Below are 20,645 nucleotides of genomic sequence, written 5' to 3' on the forward strand. Positions count from 1 at the left end.
GATCATTGTTGGGAATAAAGGATATACAGTCCAAGTTTCAATTTAGTGTTTAATTGAGTGTGGATATTCTCGAACAGATACAATGGCAATGGTATAATTAAACATGTAATTGCCAAACCTGTTGCTGTTTAATAGTCCCAATACATTCTCTGCAAGCCAGACATTTGATTGTGAATTATCCCCACCAGAGATTTGCCTGAGAAGAGCTTGACATAGACCCTCTACACCAGGAGTGGAGTTCTTCAACAGTTCACCAGAAACCCATAGTACCTACATGTACAGTAACAATGAGCAACCAATGTTGATTTTGACCACAAAAACTCAATCGGTTAAGATTATGTTCATGCAGTAATTTTATTGACATCTTCCTGTACAGTTAAATGTTGGAGACAATAATTTATACAACGCACAAGACTGGCAGGTTTTTAAGTAAGCAAAGAGAATGTTTTTAAAGTACATGCACATCATACTGTATAATAAAGTTTATCTCCACTACTTGACAGGCGAACACAACAATGATATTTGGGGATGTTGGCCAGCCATACCACCAAGCCATCATTCAACTTTTGAATAGAAACAAAGATTAACCTTTGAATTGAGAAATCTAGGGCAACAAAGCCAGACACAAAAACACCCTAAAAACCAGCAGGTGGAAAAAAAGTGAATGTGCACCCCCAACCAAGGAAATAGTGCTACCCTTGGGGTTTAAGGTTATACTATTAAGTACTAAACGCAAATAAATTATACAATGGTCACTAAAAGAAGGGCCTAAAATAATGGAAAGGAAAAACATAAAATATTTAATGTAGAATCAAATAAATATAAAAACCAAACGCAACAACTTCGCACAGCGAAGGCTGGCCATAGAATGACTTAAGAATTAACTATGAGAGGGTGATGTGAAGTGCTATTATCTACCCATGTAAACCATGTGAGAGCCCTACTAATGGAAATGGGCCCACTCCAAGACAGAGAAAAACTCTGACCAGGGTGGGAATTGAACCGACGACCTTCAGGTTAGATCACCGCTGCTCTACCGACTATGCTACAAGGTCAGACGGCAGCAGGTCTGAAGGTGTGGGTTCAATTCACTTCACATTACCCTCTCATAGTTAATTCTGTTGAAATATAAGTGCTATCAGAAACCCATAAGGGTTGAAACGTGTAACGGCCCCTTGTGTGCTGGGAAGCAAGCTTCTGAATATTCAATTTGCTACGTACCATATTTGGAACAACAAGAGCAAGGGGTTTCCAAATATGGTACTTAGCACTGAAACATTCAACCAATCAGTTCGCACTGAATATTCAGAAGCTGTGAACGCGCGTTACACGTTTCAACCCTTATGGGTTTCTGGTGCTACACATCCAAAATTTGCATAAACGTAACCCCTTGTACTTGTACACATTCATTGCCGTGAATTTAACATCTTCAATTACCACAACCTGCTCCTGTCTGACCTTGTAGCTCAGTTGGTAGAGCAGCAGTGATCTAATCCAAAGGTCGTGGGTTCAATTCCCACCCTGGTCAGAGTTTTGCTCTGTCCTTGAGTGGGCCCATTTCCATTAGAACATGTAGGGCTAACGTTCACATGGTTTAAATAGGGTAGAATGAGTGCTACATATAAGTGCTACATGTCCAACATTGCATAAATGTAACGTTTGCATAAACGTAACCCCTAGTACTCATAGAATGACTTAGCCTACTAATGCCCGCAAACTACAAACCTAAATTCCACAAATTGTTGCATACCTAACACAACTCACCAGGCTTCTGATACGAGCCGGCAAAATAGCACTTTATGCTAATTTACAATCATCACAAATTACAAATTTTGTCTCCACTACTCAACCAGTGAACACAAGTCCCATGATACAGCTGTAATTATTTGGGAGCACTGGCCACCTAAACCATGGTAGAAGTTGAAAAGAAAGGGCTAGAGGGACAATGAATTCGTAACCTCTAATCTACTAGCTAAAGAGTGTTGTATGAATGTGAACATGTATGTTCTTGGAGGAAAGTGAGGCCAATGGCCATGGCACTGCAGATTCCTAACAAAGATGACAGAATTCACTGCCAAATCAAAGTAGGGCCACCTTTTTTTTTTTGTAATTTAAAAGTCTTTATTGTCAAATATATAACAATCACATGTACAAAAAGAATACAACAACAACAACAACAACAGCAAACACAATACAAAAGAAAAAGACAAAAACTGAACAATAAGCTTTCACTTCAAAGTGCTACTGCGACCAAAAAAACAATTCCTGTTTTTTCATCTGATTTCAAAACTATGTTAACTTAACACTAAGTGACCCAAGTTTTAAGTTTAAAAAGACACCTGTTCATTTTAACTGGAATTTTCTAATTTTATTGGTACACCATTACTAACTTTAAAATCTTTCTCATTTTTCCTAGATCCAACCCACTGAGGGCCAATCGGTCAGTTTTGAACGTGAGTAATGGTGGTGTTCTGTGTCCTTAGGATGTTGGTGTGCGTGTGTACGCATGCATGATTTTTTGACATAATTTCCTGTAAGGACACCAAAATGCTCCCCCCCTTCTCCATTTGTGTTTTGCAAGGCCATGTGTTGGTTGGAAAACTGGTACTGATACATGTTTCGAACATGTCAGCAGGCCATGTGAACTGGATTTTTCTTTCGATTCAGTCACTGTACGCTTCACAAATTTCCCTTTCGTAAACGGACATTGCCATTTGAAATGGTCGATGCCATTTATAACGGTCGACTACACACTTCACTTCAAAGAAAATTATAAGAAACAAACTAAAAAAATATATTAACAAAAATGAAGACAAAAAAGAAAAAAAAAACATTTATAAAAGAAAAACTGGAGGAAAAAGAGAGTCCGAAAATTTCAAAACTCGAACTCGGGTTCTTAGCCCTCACCCTAAACAGAACCCTAACCCGAACCCTAACTCATATGACCAGCGAGACACAACTCCCAGTTACTGCAACCTTTTGAGTTCTTAGACCTAATGAGTGTAATTCAGAGCTAAAAAATGACATTGACCGTTTCAAATGGCAACGACCGTTCTGAGAAATGGCAACGACCGTTTACGAAAGGGAAATAGGCGTAGGCTTCACTATTTTTTTTTCTCTCATTGTTGCATTTTGGTGAATTTAAACGCTTCCACTGTTACAGCAGTATTTATTGAAATCTGAGGGAATTCTTCTTTATTTGATTTTGCCTTGGCTTTGGGATGTTAACTGTATTTTGATTGCATTTGTTGATTGGTTCCAGTCGCGACAGATACATGTAGCTTAGTCTTTATCCCGTCGAATATTGTTTGGAATTGGTGGAAAAGTAATCTGAAGGCAAGATCCAAGAGAGAAAGCCTGAAACAAGGAACGGCAAATTATGAAAATAATTTATTCATCAGGGGAAATACTCAAATCACTCGCATGGAGTTTGTTTACGATAAACAAGCACACGATTGCAAATGTTTGCTGATATTTGTGCTTTCATTTACAAGTTAGCTTTTACGCTTAAACATTTTACCCATTAATATGTAATTTGAAGGCTATAAATGAATTTTTTTTTGCGAATGTCATTATCAATTATGAAGTTGTGTATCTATTCTGGTTTTCAATTAAGCCGGTTACCCACGAGCAAGTTTTCATTGACAAGTTCTGACTTGGCAAATTTTATTTGCTGGTGTGTAAAGAAGAACTTGTCAAGCTAGCATGCTAGCAGATAGTGTTCTTGCACGAGCCATGATCAAAAAACGAAAATGGTGCCCCGTGGTTTGTTTTTTTGTTGTTTGCTGTGTAATTGTATTGCTGGCTACAGTGAAAACTCGTCAAAGAAAACTTGTTGTTCATGCACATGAGCACATGAACATTGTCAATGACATTGTCAAGGAAAAATTGCTCGTGTGTAACCGACTTTATGTTTTCTTTGGTTACAAGTGTACATTGAAAAGGAAATACCTGATGAAAACTTTTGTGTTATTTCGAATGTACTTTTAATTAACATGATGATAACATGTACATGTAACAATAATTGGTTGCTGAATTGAGGAGTCAAGTTGATTCAAAAACCACAAGAATTTTATCGCTGTCTCAAACGAAAAAGGAAATTAGCCTTAAAAGTTAAAATAACAAACACGGCACAAAAAAATGAAGATGACGTAATGATGTGTTACGTTTTGCTCTTCTGCTGGAACAGGTGCTCCCAGTCTTAAAAATTTTGGCGGTGCACCTCGAAATATACACTTGGTAGCACAAGTGCTCCCAAAGCTAAAAATAAACTTTGAGCCCTGCGAGGTGTAACCAGCTAGCGACAAATTTGTGTGTCGCCCTGAGATCGGAGAATGCCCTTGAGAACCTTCTGCAACACAAGCTTGCCCTTTATGGGACCGGGGAAACCCGCTGTAATATGGAGGTTACCGTAAATTTTTATCAAGTCGTCAGTTGGTGCCCATATAAAAAAGTTAATTTTGGACCCTGCCTGGCAGGAGAGACAAATTTTTCACATGTAAACAGTTTGCCTACCCAGGAGACAAGAGACAGCAAGAACTTGCATAATTGCGCACGTATGTGAAGCTTGTGTAATTTTGTTGAAACTTTGGGGACTGAAGTATTTTACCCACATTCACTTTCGAATGGAAGGCTTTTTCCCACCAAAATCTTCATGAGAACCAAAGAACACTATCATTTAAAAAAACTGGCTTATTCAAACTACAAATTACTGCTTGGGTTGAGATCTGTCAGTCCAGTTTCTGGGTTTAAAGTTCCAACCACACATGTAATTTAAAAAAAGCAAAGTAGAAAGAAGGGCAATGATGTGCATTAAAATATAGATGCAGAACCTGTCTCGGACAATCAGTTCTCATTATGTAAACTCTCGGTGAAGTTGTCTTGGGGTGGAAGCCTGCCTCGCGTGATCAAGACTATTTAACAATTATTCCATGAGCGCGTGTTGGAAATGAGTTGGCTATAACCAGTCTCATATCCAACACAACTGAATGGAATAACTGTTTTATTAAATTCCTTAAACTCCAAAAGTTTGGAAGTACGAAATACAAGTGAAAAAAGCGAGAAAATCTAAGCGAAATCGAAAACAACTTGATGAAGATGCGATGTTCTGCAATACCTGCATGGTTTTCAGACAGACACACGCTCATCACAAATTAAAACATTTCTTACCTTTTTGCATATTTCTAAACGTCTGAATTGATCCAAACTTTCCCCAAAAATAGTTTTTTTTTGCTTTATTCAGAGAGAAATCTGGCTTTCTGGCAAAAAAAATTTTAGCTAAGAAACGCTTACTACAATCATGAAACATGGCTTCGTTTTAGATCACAGGGTCTTCGTTTTAGATCAGTGGGTCTTCGTTTTAGATCAGTGGGTCTTAGGTCTTAGGTCTTCGTTTTAGAAACACCCACTGGTCGCTGTTGGAGAGCTCCTCGGTTTGTGTGCCTGGTACTACATTCTACCTCTGTTCCACTGGTAGCAACTACCAGAAATGTACACAACGACAGAGCCAAGTATTCTACACACTTCTAATCTCTTATTTACACCAAGAATAGTGAGTTACAACTACCAAACACGAAACGTCAGCGCGGCGAAAACAAACAGGTCCGTGTATTACTCTTTGCAAGTTCTCCTTGGATGAAGATTAGTGCTTAATGCCTCTATTTCGCTGCTACTTATTCAACTGGCTAATGATGTCGAGGTTCAGCCTGGCCCTGGCCTAGCTCAGCCGGCAAATGGTCTGCGTATTTGCCAATGGAACGTCCAACGCTTAACAGATAGCAATCTTGAAGAGATCCGGTCACTCTTAACTCGACCTGGGAATGAAAATGATAGACTGGATATTCTAATTCTATCTGAGGCCTTTTGCACCCAAAAAGTGCCGGATTCTTTCTATGACACTGATGGATATCAGCTTAATCGAAAGGACAGAATTGGGAACTCAGGCAGTGGACTACTTGTTTATGTAAATAATTCGCTTCAGGCTAAGAGACGGAAGACCTCGAAACTGATGACCTAGAAATCTTGTGGCTCTTCTGCCCCTACAAATCTAGTCGCCCGCTTTTTATTGGTGGTGTCTACAGACCTCCGTCGTTTAGGGTGGCAGACAACAAGAGGCTCGGGAAAAAATTTGAGAAAGTACATCTTCTCAACAAGCAGACCATTTTATTGGGGGATATAAACATTGATTTTCAATGCACCATGAAATTTCAAAAACATCCATTCATTAAAACACTGCAAAATTTGAATATGTCACAACTTGTAATGGAAATAGACCATTTTACAGTTGTAGCTAAGTTACCTGGCCTACGAATGGAAGCGAGGATGCCGGTGACCCTGTTTTGATACAAACCTCTGTGCTTTTGTAATGTTAATACGGACTAATTAGAATTACAACAACACACGATAAAAGCAGTCGGGGCTGTATCAATGCAAGGTCACCGGCAGCCTCGCAGCCATTCATAGGCTTGGTCGCTGAGCAAACAACTGTAAAATGGCCTATTACCCGACCATTGTCCAAAACCTACAGTATCTCCATCACATCTGGACCAGTCACCCTGAGCGGTTAATAAACGTGCGGGTATTATCAACTGGTACGTCAGATCACCTACCAACCATTGTCACAAGAAAATACAAGGGCGTGCAACAAATCAAAATTGAGCATACAACAATCATTTACCGTGACATCAAGAATCTTAATAAAGAACAGTTTATTGCTGCATTGAAAGAGGCGCCTTGGGATTCTGCGTTTATTTTTGATGATCCTGATGACGTTGTTGATGCCCGGTACGATATTTTTCAAGGCGTAGTCAATAGATTCCTTCCTCTTAAACACAAGCGTGTGAAGCGTAAGTCCCAACCTAAATGGTTCAATAGCCACATCGTTGACGGATTTAAGGAGCGTGATAAACTTCTAACTAAAGCCAAGAAAAGTGGTTCCGACGAAGTTATGTGACTAACTTAATTAGGCAAACAAAGGAAACATACTTTAAGACCAAATTCACAGAAAACAAGCATAATTCACGAAACTTTGGAATCTGATTAAATGCCTGTCAGGTAAAGAAGGGCCCGAAACACGAGTTGCAGCAATTAGCTGAGGACAGTGAAATCATTACTAACAAAGGTGATATTGCTGAGACTTTGAACTGCTTTTTCGTCGCCAAGCAGAAAAATCTGATTTCTCAGATTGGTCTTAACAATGACTCATCCACTGGAGCCAGGCCACCTCCTCCGTCTCCTCTATCCCAGGTCTCTGAAACATTTAATATTCCACAAATATCCAAGGACAAAGTTGCTAATCTCCTCCTTTCTATCCCAGTGTACAAAGCTACTGGTAACGACGGAGTGTGTGCCAAATTGCTGCACCTGCTATTGCAGCTTCCCTGTGTAAGCTGCTCAATTTCTGTATCGAAAAACAAACCTTCCCCAAAAAGTGGAAAGTCGGTAAAGTGACTCCCATTTATAAGGGGCAAGGAAACCGGGACAACCAGAACAACTATCAGCCGATAACCGTGCTTCCTATACTTTCTAAGCTACTCGAGAAGCACATCAGTGATCACCTTTGTGACTTCCTTGAGGAAAACTCTCTGCTACATAGGCTTCAGTCCGGCTTCCGCAAATTTCACTCTACCAAGACCGCCCTTATCTGCCTAGTCGATCAGCTGCTCTTTGATTTAGACAGGAACAGAGCATCGGGGCTTGTGTTTATTGACTACGAAAAGGCTTTTGACCTCATAGACCACGGTCTGCTCTTAGAGAAATAATTTGAAAGTCTATGGGGTATGTGATAACACGAGCTGGAATTACTACACAGTTATCTAAGTGGACGCACACAGTATGTACACATCAATGGCTGTCATTCCTCCTCAAGAACTGTGTCGTCTGGAGTACCGCAAGGAAGTATGTTGGGCTCCATTTTGTTTCTTTTAACGATCTGTCATCGGCGGCACAGCATTCTACCCTAGATATCTACGCGGATGACACGACTCTCAGTTTATCATCAGATGTGACTAATGGACTTACTGCCATGTCATCAGCCCTTCAGCAGGACTTAGATGACGTCTTACGGTGGTCGGCTGCCAACAAAATGGTTACAAACGCTGCGAAAACGAAATGCCTCCTTGTTACAGGGAAACGTATACCATGCAAGCTTGACAATTGCTCACTGGAACTCAAACCTGTTATCTCTGACATTGAACAGGTTGATAGTCAGAAACTCTTTATAGGGGTTACTATTGACAAACACTTAAGCTTTGATGTACACGTTGAGGAAATGTGCGTGAAGTTATCTCAGAGAATAAGGGTTCTTAGAAAGATATGGACATTCATCCCTATTGAACAGCGCATACTTTATTTATTACAATGCTATGATCAAACAAGTAATGTTGTCTGGGCCATCTATTTGGTCAAACTGCTCCGCTAATAACTTAACGAGAATCCTCAAGCTGCAAAAACATGCTGCCCGAGTAATTTTAGGAGCTGACACAAGATCAAATAGCGTAAATCTCCTTAAGCGCCTACAAGGAAACTGCCCCAGCTACATGTATGACCTTCTTAAATGCAATGCAGCTTTACACACACGCAGTGGGCGGTACAGTGCCTTAAACCTCGTCTGCCCCAGATATAATCGTGAATATGAGGGAGGGAGAACTTTTAGCGTGTCTGCGACCAGGCTCTGGAACTCTCTGCCCATTCACCTTAAGAAAGGAATATGTTTAACCTCATTTAGAAAGGCTATTTGACGTTGATCATTTTAGCTTAGGGTTATTTTCTAGTCATACGCTAATCCCACATTTCACAACCTTCTTCTCGCTTGATCCATCTTGGCAGTTTCTCAAGACTGTCTGTGATCACAAGCTGATCTCAGGTCAAGTAGATGAAACTATTTTCCTTTTATGCACAAAGAGTTTTCCAGAACTTGTTGGCTAAAAATATTCACGATACAGTTTGGTAATTTGGGCCATTATCCACTGATTGCATGAGAAGACAAGACATTAAGACAAGGGCGTTTCCGTGGGATGCCCAATGTTGTTCAGGGGCCAGTTATATGAGCCGGGCTGGCTCGTTTAGCCGAGATCCCAGCACATCTGAGAAAAACACCAAAAATCAAGGTTGCGATTACAGTACATAGAAAAATCTCAGCCCGGTTAGCCGAGATCCAGGCATTATGTGAGACCTCTCACGCGTAAACGTACACTAACAACTTTCCATGTATGACCAGAATTCCGTGTGGAAGATGTGTGACACTCGCGAGGTTTTAATTTTAAGCCGTTCTCGCAGCTTGGCTCACTTGTGACCTGGTCATCCGAGTAAACAAACTGCCCACTTGTTCCCTTGAAAAGTCCACTTGTTTGAGCCAGGTAGGCAACCGTGTGATAAATATCACATACCGCTCGTTTGGAGAAGCACCCACTTGTTCAAACAACACCGTAAAACCAAAAATGAATCATTCTTTGAAAGGACTCGAGATAATCATGCATCATACAGGGTTTCTTGTTTGATCACTTATCGATCGATCAATTGATTTCGCATGTGAATTTTATGCTTGTTATCTATATAATTTCCAATTGTCATTTATTTTGTTGTGCTTCAAAAAGGTTTTTAGCTATAACCGTCATCGCGATTGCTTTGGGTTAAAGTAAATTAAACATGCCCGATGCTAGTTGTTCTAGTCCTTTTGTTCGTAGTGCTCTTTTAATCTGCGGAACCGCGAATAGCTTAAACCATAAAGATGTAAAAACATATCCTTGCATATCGGAAGGTTTTGGTATAGAAACCTGCATCGCGATCTATCTTTCCTTTTTTCGCCAATGACTTCAATTTTTGTAACAGCTTGGATATTAGGTAGAATTACAAGGTCGCATTTTGCACGTGTCTGTTTATATTCTACAACACGACTTCCTCTGAAAACCACTGGCAACACAGACCACCTTTCACACCACAAGAGCACCCGCATCCATCTCATAACCTTTTTACATCGGCGATTATATCTTCATTTCCAAGCACATCTTGATCGCATTCTGCCATGATAACAGTATGAGTTGAACTGATTGTTGTGTTACCTGTCACACGATTTTTCTCTTTTGTGCTATGCAAATCTCGCAAGGAATGTGGGAACTCATGCGCTAATAATGATCTTCGCGTTTTTCCAAGCCATCTCTCCAGGGTGATGAAAAACAATCTTTTTTGCAGATGAAAAAAATATATTTTTCAACGTTAAACCGTTGGATAAGTTTTAAAAAAAATTTCTTTGGAATTTCAATGCTCTAACCTTTTCTGGTTTGAATATGACTACCTTGTTAAACAAAATAATTATTTTCACATGAGTTGTATTAATGTTAGAAGTTTACTGCTGACCTTAACGAGCTTTTACACTCATGAAATTATGTGGGCATTCACATACTGACGTTGAGTGGGAATTTAATTTTCTAAATTTCATCGTTGTTTGTAGCCCTGATGCCCATGTCATTTGTTACTTGTTGTGGTATCACGGTTCTTCTTAGTACAGATTTGCACTTTTCATTTTTAAGGTCAGGTTTTGTCCAAACGACAATTTTTTTAAGAGCCGCTTGCGTTAACCTGTGAAATCATAGCAACAGAAACAAAACGTTGACCCACTCATGCAAATTTTTTTTCAAGCCGTGTAAAATTTTTGACCACTTGTGTGGGATTTCTGATGACCTGTTTGGTCATGCAGTGCCACTCATTCACTCAACTGTTCAAGCGGCGAGCAACCCGTGAGGAAGCATGAGAAAAACCCTTTTCCCAGAAACGTTAGTGTACGTTTTCTCATGAGACGTCACATGTCTTATGATGCTGGGATCCATGAAATTGCGCTCACCGGCTAAGGATAGTCTGTGCAGATTTCAGTACATGTTAAGACTAAAATTTGGAGAACTGACGTATGATAGCCTTAATTGAGGATGGCTGTAGTAATTGCATACTTTGCAATAATTAAATTTGTGACCCTATGCTGCTGTTTTGACGGGTAAATAGGTTGTAAATAGGTTTTAGATTTTTAGATTTCTAGATTTTCAACTTTCACAGCTCTTGCTTTTTGCATTATTATCTTAACATGTTTTATTTTTTTGTCACCAATTAGTGCTATGCACTAGTTAGCGATTCTTGACATGTAAATAAAGTTGACTACTACTACTTCTACTACTACATGTACTACTACTACCACCACCACCACCACCACCACCACCACTGGGACAGCATAGTTGGCCGGGTCAGGGATTTCTAACCACTTTACTCCAATTTTAAAAAATGCCTGACTTAATAGAATGAAAAAATTGTAGTCTAAAATAATGTGGAACAAATTGAAACTAAAGTAATTTTATTCAATATTTCTTTATAATATCTCCAGTGCCCGCTAAACACTAAGGCTAACACAAGTAGCCCAATGATTTAAAAACGTTTTATGTGTGCAATCATTTCAAACAGCACATGGCTCAAACTTGGCATGAAAGTGGGTAATTACAGCTGTATGTAGAAACTTGGCCGTCCAAATTTGAAACTAATAATAGCAAATAATAATAATCATATGTCTTTGATCTGCTAGCATTCAGAATCTGCTTACGGGCTGGTGAGCGAGCAATAATTTGCATACATCTCCTGGTCATAGCAATAATACTCTGTTGATTACGCACGCATGTGGCAACAGGTAAAATGACCACTGCCAATGATGAAACAACTGTTAATTATAATTACCTGGATCCGAACAGTGTCAAGTAGCTTGCTAAGTTTGTCTGTGACAATAACAATCAACCGTGTAATGATTAAGCTCAGTCCATCTCTTGTGATGTATGTCAAGTCTCGAAAAGCCTTAGGACAAATGTGAAACAACAAATAAAAGTCATCTACGTGTAAGCTTTGCACTATCATACATGTATTTGTAACCACTAAAATAAAGTCTATAGACAAAATAATATTATAATAATGATGACAATAGTAACAAATGATTTCATGTCATTTATTTTGATAATTCATTTGATGAGGCATTGTATGACAATAATCACTATGCAGTCCAATATACAATGTACATGTAGATGTCTCCTAACAATAAATAATTTTTTCAAAGTACTCTTAATCCAATCTATTTTTTTTGATAGCTAAATTTCCGGTGGCCTTGTCCACCTTCATCAGAGATACGACGATCATTATTACTACAAGCGCTACAATCTAAATTAATGGTATGTAAGCGTGGGGAAGCGCTTTCCTCTCGTTAACAGTGTTGCTGTTCAAAGTGGAATGCCACGACTCCATGAAAAGTCTCTTGTAATAGTTCATCAAACCGCGTTCGAGGATGTGGGCATCCCTTGGATGGATGTTGCGATCCATGGACTCAGCATGCTGTTTGATTGCTGATTCGCTGTCACTCGCACTGCCTGGATCATGTTTGGCTCCGCGCAAGTTCCATGAGCGCTTACTCTCCCTGACGTAGTAGTCATAGTCGTAGTCGCAGTAGTACTGTAGTAGTCGTAGTCGTAGTCGTAGTCGTAGTAGTAAGCCTTTATTCAAACACAGAAAATCATCAGTTAAGTTAAAACAAGTTAAAAACTAAAACTATTTACAACTGACTTATTTATATGATTGCCGTGTGGGAATCCGATATGCTGGAAACCTTCTTAGTAGTCGTAGTCGTAGTCGTAGTAGTAAGGCCTTTATTCAAACACAGAAAATCATCAGTTAAGTTAAAACAAGTTAAAAACTAAAACTATTTACAACTGACTTATTTATATGATTGCCGTGTGGGAATCCGATATGCTGGAAACCTTCTTCAAGTTTCGCTTAAATTGATCAACAAATCTGATATTTTTACATGTAAAGCTATCGGGCATGTTATTCCATAATGTGGCCCTGCTATAGGAGAAGCTTCGCTTTAAATAATTATTGCAGTTCTTGGTTGTGGCAAAGCCAGTTTTCACTCAGAGTTTTTCAGGTTGTAATTAGAGTAATACTGAGTGAAGAGACGTTGAAGGTAATCTGGGGCTTGTCCGATAGTGTAATGTTTGTGTCATTACCAAATATCTCCGGCGCAGCAGAACGCAGGCAGTTGGGGAGATCATTAATATTAATTAGAAATATGCAAAGGACCCAGTATACTGCCCTGCGGTACGCCATGCCTGAGATTGCGAGCAGTTGATAGCTTGCCGTTGACATCACATCTTTGGGTTCAGCCACTTACAATGTAGGTACGACAAGAAACACCTGATAGATACCTGGTCAAAACCCAAGAATGACATTTTATGGAAGATGATTTCATGATCAATGGTGTTGAATGCCTTAGTAAGGTCAATGAAAACAACGTCATTTAAGGACGGTGCCCACTAATTAAAGATATTTTTGCCCCGGTGTGTGATTATGCAGGAAATGTAGATCTTCCCAAGTGTTATTGAAATGTTATTGAAGATTACTATTGGAACTTTCGAATTGCTTAGTATTTCCACCAGGCGTCAGCCACTTTCCTTGCTGTTCTAAAACACTTTCGACGAAATTCTTTAGCGATTCGAGGTCGTTTGTCCACAATAGCTTGATGCCATTAAGACGAAGATGTTCCACTCCATAAACCTCAGGGTTAAGCAAGCAAGACTCGGTTTTTGATAGTAAAACATGACCATCATCAGAGCTTCAAAATTAATTGACTGTCTGAACGCCATCGTCACAAACGTGAACTACATGTAACAATCACGGCAACTCATTTTGTATACTATCCCTTGGACTCAGTTTATCGCTGGTTGGTCTTTGGGCTTCTTGAATATACATGTATGGCCTAATGTTTTTACTCATGTAGGTCTTAAATTCTCAACATGTATCCAAGGGATCTTCACATGCTCCAATGCAGTGTGATGAACTATCTCAAGAGCCTTTTCTTAGAGTAATGGCATTTCACTTTGGACAGCGACACTGTTAATGAGACGAAACCACTTCCTCGCGCTTACATACCGTTAATTTAAAGTTAAATTACGACAGCTTGTAGCGCAAGCAATAACAAATGTCGTAGCTCTGAAGAAGGTGGACAGAAGCCAAAAAAACCAGATCATTGGATTGAGTACTTTTGACAAATTTTTACTACTCATCGCAATTTTGGAAGCAGTATTTCCACTTGCATCAATAAATAATTTCATGTATTGTTGTAATTCTTTGATAAAGGTATTGTACATGTATGACAATAATCATTATGCAACAACCATATGATGCATAGATGTCTCTTACATGCAGGCTCATCACACACTATAGGCAAAAAGGTACATGTACACTGTACACTGTACGTAGACCTGTACAGTACTTGACTGTGCCTAACAAAATTTTTATGAATCCTGTGAAGGAAGACTTCTCTAAGGAAGGAAGGAAGGAAGGAAGGTCAAGGAAGGAAGGAAGGAAGGAAGGAAGGAAGGAAGGAAGGAAGGAAGGAAGGAAGGAAGGAAGGAAGGAAGGAAGGAAGGAAGGAAGGAAGGAAGGAAGGAAGGAAGGAAGGAAGGAAGGAAGGAAGGAAGGAAGGAAGGAAGGAAGGAAGGAAGGAAGGAAGGAAGGAAGACACTGAAAACCCAAATTGCTACTAATAATTTCTGTTCACCTTAACTGCAGCTGGTGGTTCAACTAATATGATGTACAGTAGGCCAAGTGATGCTTCCTCATACTGCTGGGGACCTTTACACACCTGTACAAATTGATTACAATGTATGCACTCCATTAACTTTACAGGTTTTTTGGGTTGTAAATGTTACAATGCTGTCAAATTTTCATTATCATCAACATGAAACCAACTCCTCTGCATTTACTGTTGTACATTGTATGGAAACAAAATGAAGCTAATGGTAAAATTTCACTTCCTTTTTAATTTTAAATGGCAAAGCCATTTCTGAGTTATTGGAGTGGAGCTGGCAGTCACTCCTTCTATCGGTCCGTCAGTCAGATCCTGTTAAACTTTTTATGCTAATCCGCTGACTAGTGCATATGCGCTTGTGCATATGTACACATGTACACTGGGGTTTTGTGAGGCAGCAATGGTGGGCAGTCAGGGCAACCATGGAGACGGGTGACCGTCTTATGGTACATAATTTTTGCTTGATACCAGTACACCTTTCTTAAGGTGCCAAATTACTAGACCGTGCTTAATTACGTGAGATGCCACAGGCATACCACATCATAAAGCCAGTTGATTTCCTTATTTTTCTTCTTCGTAGTCACAAATGTGCATACCCCACGGATATTGAATTACCTAAGCTCCGATTGGGGAATTAAATTTTATGCCCTTCAGTATTTCCGAACGATTAGAACAACCACACTTTCCCCACCTTTCTGGGATTCTGAAAGCATGTTTAACAACTCGGCCACAGAGACGTAATTCTCATTTTGCGATGAGAGCAAACATTTAGTTTGAAATCCTTTCCGCCCGTGATGATTGACATAGTATTAAACCTATAAACTTAAGGTAAGGAGAATTTTCCATGTTACTTCTAGATCTTGCTTTGTTCTAGTGTGTCCACTATAAACATTATTGCATAGACCGAATACTCCAATTGACCAGTTTCTTGCGAACCAGTTTGTTCAGTTGTCCGAAAACATTTTGTGAATCCAACAAGTTTGTTCAATTGGCCATTGTGCCAAAAATTTTGTGAATTGAATAATTGTGTTTAAGGTATGTTTGATGCAAAGGAGCAAAACTTTGCTTTAATAGCTCATTCTTGGAGTGGATGAGGCATACATTTGATGGAAGAGGGTTAAATGGAAGTTGCAGGCCGTGGATGTTAGTGATTTTACAATCATCTAAATTTAAAAAAAGAGGCCTGGGGGTGCATACATGGATGTACTATTCGGGATGTACTGATCGTGTGAAGTAAAATGATGTAACAGTTTCATGTTAAAGGTTAATGCTTGTAATTGACATTGTGTGGTTCCAGAAAATATCCATACCCCCCATGGAGGGTGACGGAAATTCCAAGGGGTAGGGGGGTCTGAAAGAGGCAAATTTCCGAAGGGGAGGGGGGTACATAAAGAATACATACAGAGCTTTTTTTCCAGAGACTTTGAAATGCCATCAAATAAACACTTACGTACTTTTCCAATTGATTCTTTAAGGTAACCAAGAAAAATGGAAAATTCTATCCGTTGAAATAAACGCAAGATTCCTTGTCATATATTTTTCACTATTATTCCGCCACCGGATGACACAGATAGCACTGACAGACACTCCTGAGCAGCACGTTCAACGTGAAGTCAAGCAAAATGGCCGACTTTTAAAGATCTTTAAAGCTTGTTTTAGCTTGAACACATCTGTTCCAATTTCAGATGGCATTATTTGTGCAGTCAGTTGATTGAGATCATTTGTTTATACATGTACGTGTACTCATATTATTCCAGTTAAGTACAAATTCCGGCGAATTTGGAACCTTTGATAACCAGATTATCAAATAGTTTCATCGTTATCAGTGTAGTTACAAGTTTGTAAATGTTAGCAAAGTCGATAATTTCAGTGCCATAATTTTGTCCTGACGTACATGTATTTGTAGCTGTCGACGGCGAGAGACAGCGAAGATTTCATTTGGTTGTTTAGTTACCAGATTGAACTGGAAAAGTATGTTTCACACATGAAATGTGTGACCAGTTGAAAAATCCTCAGGCATAAAAAATGCACTGTCATTCACAAACTACAGAGACAAAGCGTATAACTTTATTGAAGTGTTCCTGGTGAAAGACAAATTTAAGCGACATTTGATAAACAGGTGTTCAAAAAACATGTTGTGTGATGGGTTTTGATTCCCACTGATAAGCGAAGTCAGTTCACGGCTACACACAAGAAAAATAATATAAACAATCGTTTTGAGCTTCCACTAGCAATTGGGGCTAGTAAATATTGTGAGGCAGTGGAGTTCTCGACAAAACAAAAAAGAAAATTATTTCTTATGGATTAGGCAAAAGGAGAGAATAGAAACTAACAACAGAACTGTGAGCGGAAACCAGGGCAGATTACAGTTTCCCCACGCCAGGTTACGACAATTAATCACATGAAAAATCATGAGGAACTTCTCTTCTGTGAATGGTTATGTGTTTTTTTCCAAGCGGTTTCTCCAGATGATGACACCATTGGTTTGGAGATGAGTTCTTTTCTTTGATTTAACTGCAAAGGTTATCTTTTGTTGTTCTATTTGCCCATGCCACCATCGTTTTTTCACTGTGGGAACCCTGTGTTTGCAGCAAAAATCGGTTTGTTATCATGACTAGAAATGATGCCTTGTTCTTGGTATATTTTGCATAGCAACGTAAATAAACTTCGTACAATATTTGACTATTAATTTTTCTAAGTCTCACTTTACATCATTTACGCATGAGCAAAATGGTGGTTGTCGTGAAGGCTTGTAAATAGCTTAATGCCTTCAGTTGCTGATTCGATGGCTTAGCAGTTAATACAGAGGAGAAGTAATCTCGGATGTCCTATGGTGCGAGGGTTCGAATCCTTGGAGCGACATGGAATGTTGTGAAAGTTCAAGGTAAGAGGCACAGTCCGTTGGTAGTAAGCAAGGACAGTAAGGGTAAGGAGAGGGAGAGACGGTAAGTAGATGAAGAACGTAAGGCAAGGAAAAGGTGGAGAAAGGTGTTTTCTTTTTTATTCCCCCTAAAAATCCAGGCCCCATTTTTTTTAATTACATCCCCAAAGAAAAGGGGAACCCTTTTTTTAGGCAGTTCATAATAATCTAAGGTTGAAACAAAATGACCTAAGGAACAAAAATTTAATGACCTGCAACATATATACAAAACTGAAAGCTTACGTGTTCAGGGTGGCCGGCTCTTGCAATGTCCGGTTGAGAGGTATATGTATAAAACTACTCAAGCAAGACCCGTGTCTCTGTGCTTATCACTGTCCAAAATGTTACTGTTGCAGATTCACTTTAAATTGACTGAAATGTCCGGTTGCTGGTCACGGTGAATTTTCAAAACACATTTAACATACTCCTCGAAAACCTTGTGTAACCAACTGTTTGTAGATTTAGGACTTCTTGTGGTTTCCTTCTGCAGTATTACTTTCCAAGTTGTTTACAGTAACAAATCACAAAAAAGAAAAACATTCCAAGGAAAGAACCCAGGATATCAAACCCCTGAACAAGTCGAAAATTATTTGATCTACTGTACATGTTAACTGAAAAGATGGTTTTTGTGCTCTGGTTACTCATTGGTGCATATCCACATGGCTTATGCAAATTTATCATGAGTGACGGCCTGCTGCCAAAAGAGTTGCACATGAAAGCGCAACATGAACACAGGAGCAAAGATGGTTCGAACATCGGACTGTCAAGTTAAGAATTACAAAAAATGTATGTCGTTCTTTAGCGAAATTTCAAAATTTCCCAAGTTTGTTTCGCTTGCTGGTTTTTTACATGTACATCTTTATAATTCGTATGCAAACGATAGTACATGATAATTACATGTAAGAGACTTCATTTCTCCACTAATCACAGTCTATTCCTAAATTTGTTTTCCATGCGCAGTCAACATGCTGCAATTGCTACGATTACACATAATTTATTGCTGATCAAAGCCATGAAAAAAGAAACCATTTTTACTACGTAAATTATTTGTCGGTACGTCTGGTCTCAAAATAGTACCAACAAAGGCTCCAATGCCTTGCAAGAATGTATCAATTATAATTGAAATTTGACAAGTTTTACAATTACATGTGGAAAGAATACTTGCTTTTCACCAAAATGGTGATGATAAAACAAAGACAAGTTTTGAATTTGCATACCTCGGTTGAACGCGACCACTACCTGTGGCAAAGATAAGGTATCGCCTTGTCCCAAGGGGTCACTACTTTAAGGCGATACTGTAGTCTTTTTGATCTTTACCAAAATGATTTAAAGGAACACAAAGTGTGGCCACATGGTTGGGAAACATGTCAATTACAGTACAATCAGAAAGTCCAAGTGCCTCAAAACCACTGATTTAGAAGTGGTTGTTTTTTTGGAGTGGTATATTCTAGAAAATGGCTGTGAAAAAAAGGACTTCTTATGGTTACAATTGTTGTTTTAACTCTCAGGTTACTTTTATAGCTAGCCAAGAGAGTTGCATCCTACAGTACCGCTCAGAAATACGTTAACCAAAATATGCGCACAATACGCGTACAGGTATCTAATTATACACGTATGTGTGTGTATAACCATACGCCTATTCGTGTATAAATAAATGTATACGTGTATTCGTGTGTTAATATACGCGTACATGTATATGTGTATACCGATATACGCGTCTGCCTCATTAGCTTGCTTACTGCTTTGCTTATCGTTCTAAAGAATACATGTAGCTTGACAGCACAAAAATACTGTAGTACACGACTACGAACTATGAAGAAGACGCACTTTCACAAACAGCTGTCATGTTCGGAATATGAACCCATGCACGGATGTTTATTTCATCGATAAACATACAGTTCAGGTTCAGAGTTATTTTGTTCCACACCTTTAAAAGGGAAAAATATTAATATACAAAAGGCACACCATCAATAAACATGCAATCCTCAGGAAATGCTCGAGTTTATTGCCTCGCCGAATACGACAGAATTTCTACTCCCAACGGTGTTGCATTATCTGTCATGACTTGCTCTTGATGTGAGTATCTTTCGATTGAATCAATTTCACACAGTGAATATTATTTTTCACTCCCAATTTCAGCGTGTGAATTTTTACCCTTACCGTAATTTCACGCTGTGAAATTTTCACCGATCATTCACAGCATGATTACATGCCAAGAGTGAAAGTTTCTTATTGTAGGGTGATTACAGTGTGTTCTCGCCATGAAAATTGAATTTCATGCACCGTGACCATGAAAAAATTTCACGGTTTTCAATGAAATTCATAAGCCCCCTTTTTGCGTGAAGGGTCACAAACGATACACGTATTTGAATGCCAAACTTACACAAATTTTTGTTTCCCTTCTGATTCATAAACATTGAATTACTTTTGCTTGTTATCCAATAAATTCGCGATGGGAAGCAACTTAAGCGTTTGTAACATGATAGCTTTTGCAATATGTAAATTTTCTGTTATTGGCTTGTGGCTTTGTTCAGATCCAAAAGTTCTTTGTTTTACACAACAATGCAACACAAAGGAAATTTATGGTACTGAATAACAAAGGAAAGTCAGACGGGCATGTATACGCATTCATACGCGCATGAATATACGCATATGTGCGTATAAATATATGTGTATGTGCGTACAGTGTATACACTGCGTATGCGCAGTTATCGTATATCTGAGCGGTACTGTACCAGTACATGTATGCTTATCAACACACATGTAGCAATAGGGGTCTTCTCTGAAAAGGAATGATTATTTTTATGAATCATGACAAACAGTACATTAGTTATTTACCATTTGATTGAGTGCATCATGAGCTTCATTTTCTGATAGATTTGAAATCACAGACGTCAGCACTCCATGGCACTTCTCTAATTTCTACATACCAGAAAGCAAAGAAACGAAGGTAAACATCAATAAATTATGTGAAAGGTATTAAATATGATGTTTATAACTTTTTAAGAGGCAGACTTTGGAGGGGGCAACCACGTAGACACATGGCAAGGAGGCTTTACACTTACATTTTCACTAGTATAAATTTAAATTTACCTACAGTACATGTAGCTTTTCTTTCAT

The 20,645-nt window shown here is 38.9% G+C and overlaps 1 protein-coding gene across 1 annotated transcript in view; it reads right to left on the reverse strand.

Moving 5' to 3' along the window:
• Positions 1-20,645, reverse strand: part of LOC137992675 (integrator complex subunit 3-like) — an 85,312-nt gene that overhangs the window by 64,275 nt on the left and 392 nt on the right. Inside the window, exons 2-5 of the mRNA XM_068838155.1 lie at positions 20,364-20,447; positions 14,576-14,659; positions 11,710-11,823; positions 119-270 (exon numbers count right to left, since the gene is read on the reverse strand). Of these exons, the coding sequence (XP_068694256.1) occupies positions 119-270; positions 11,710-11,823; positions 14,576-14,659; positions 20,364-20,447 (434 nt within the window). The remainder of the gene's footprint in view (positions 1-118; positions 271-11,709; positions 11,824-14,575; positions 14,660-20,363; positions 20,448-20,645) is intronic.

Source organism: Montipora foliosa, chromosome 2 (assembly GCF_036669935.1).
Source record: "Montipora foliosa isolate CH-2021 chromosome 2, ASM3666993v2, whole genome shotgun sequence".
Classification (NCBI taxonomy): Eukaryota; Metazoa; Cnidaria; class Anthozoa; order Scleractinia; family Acroporidae; genus Montipora; species Montipora foliosa.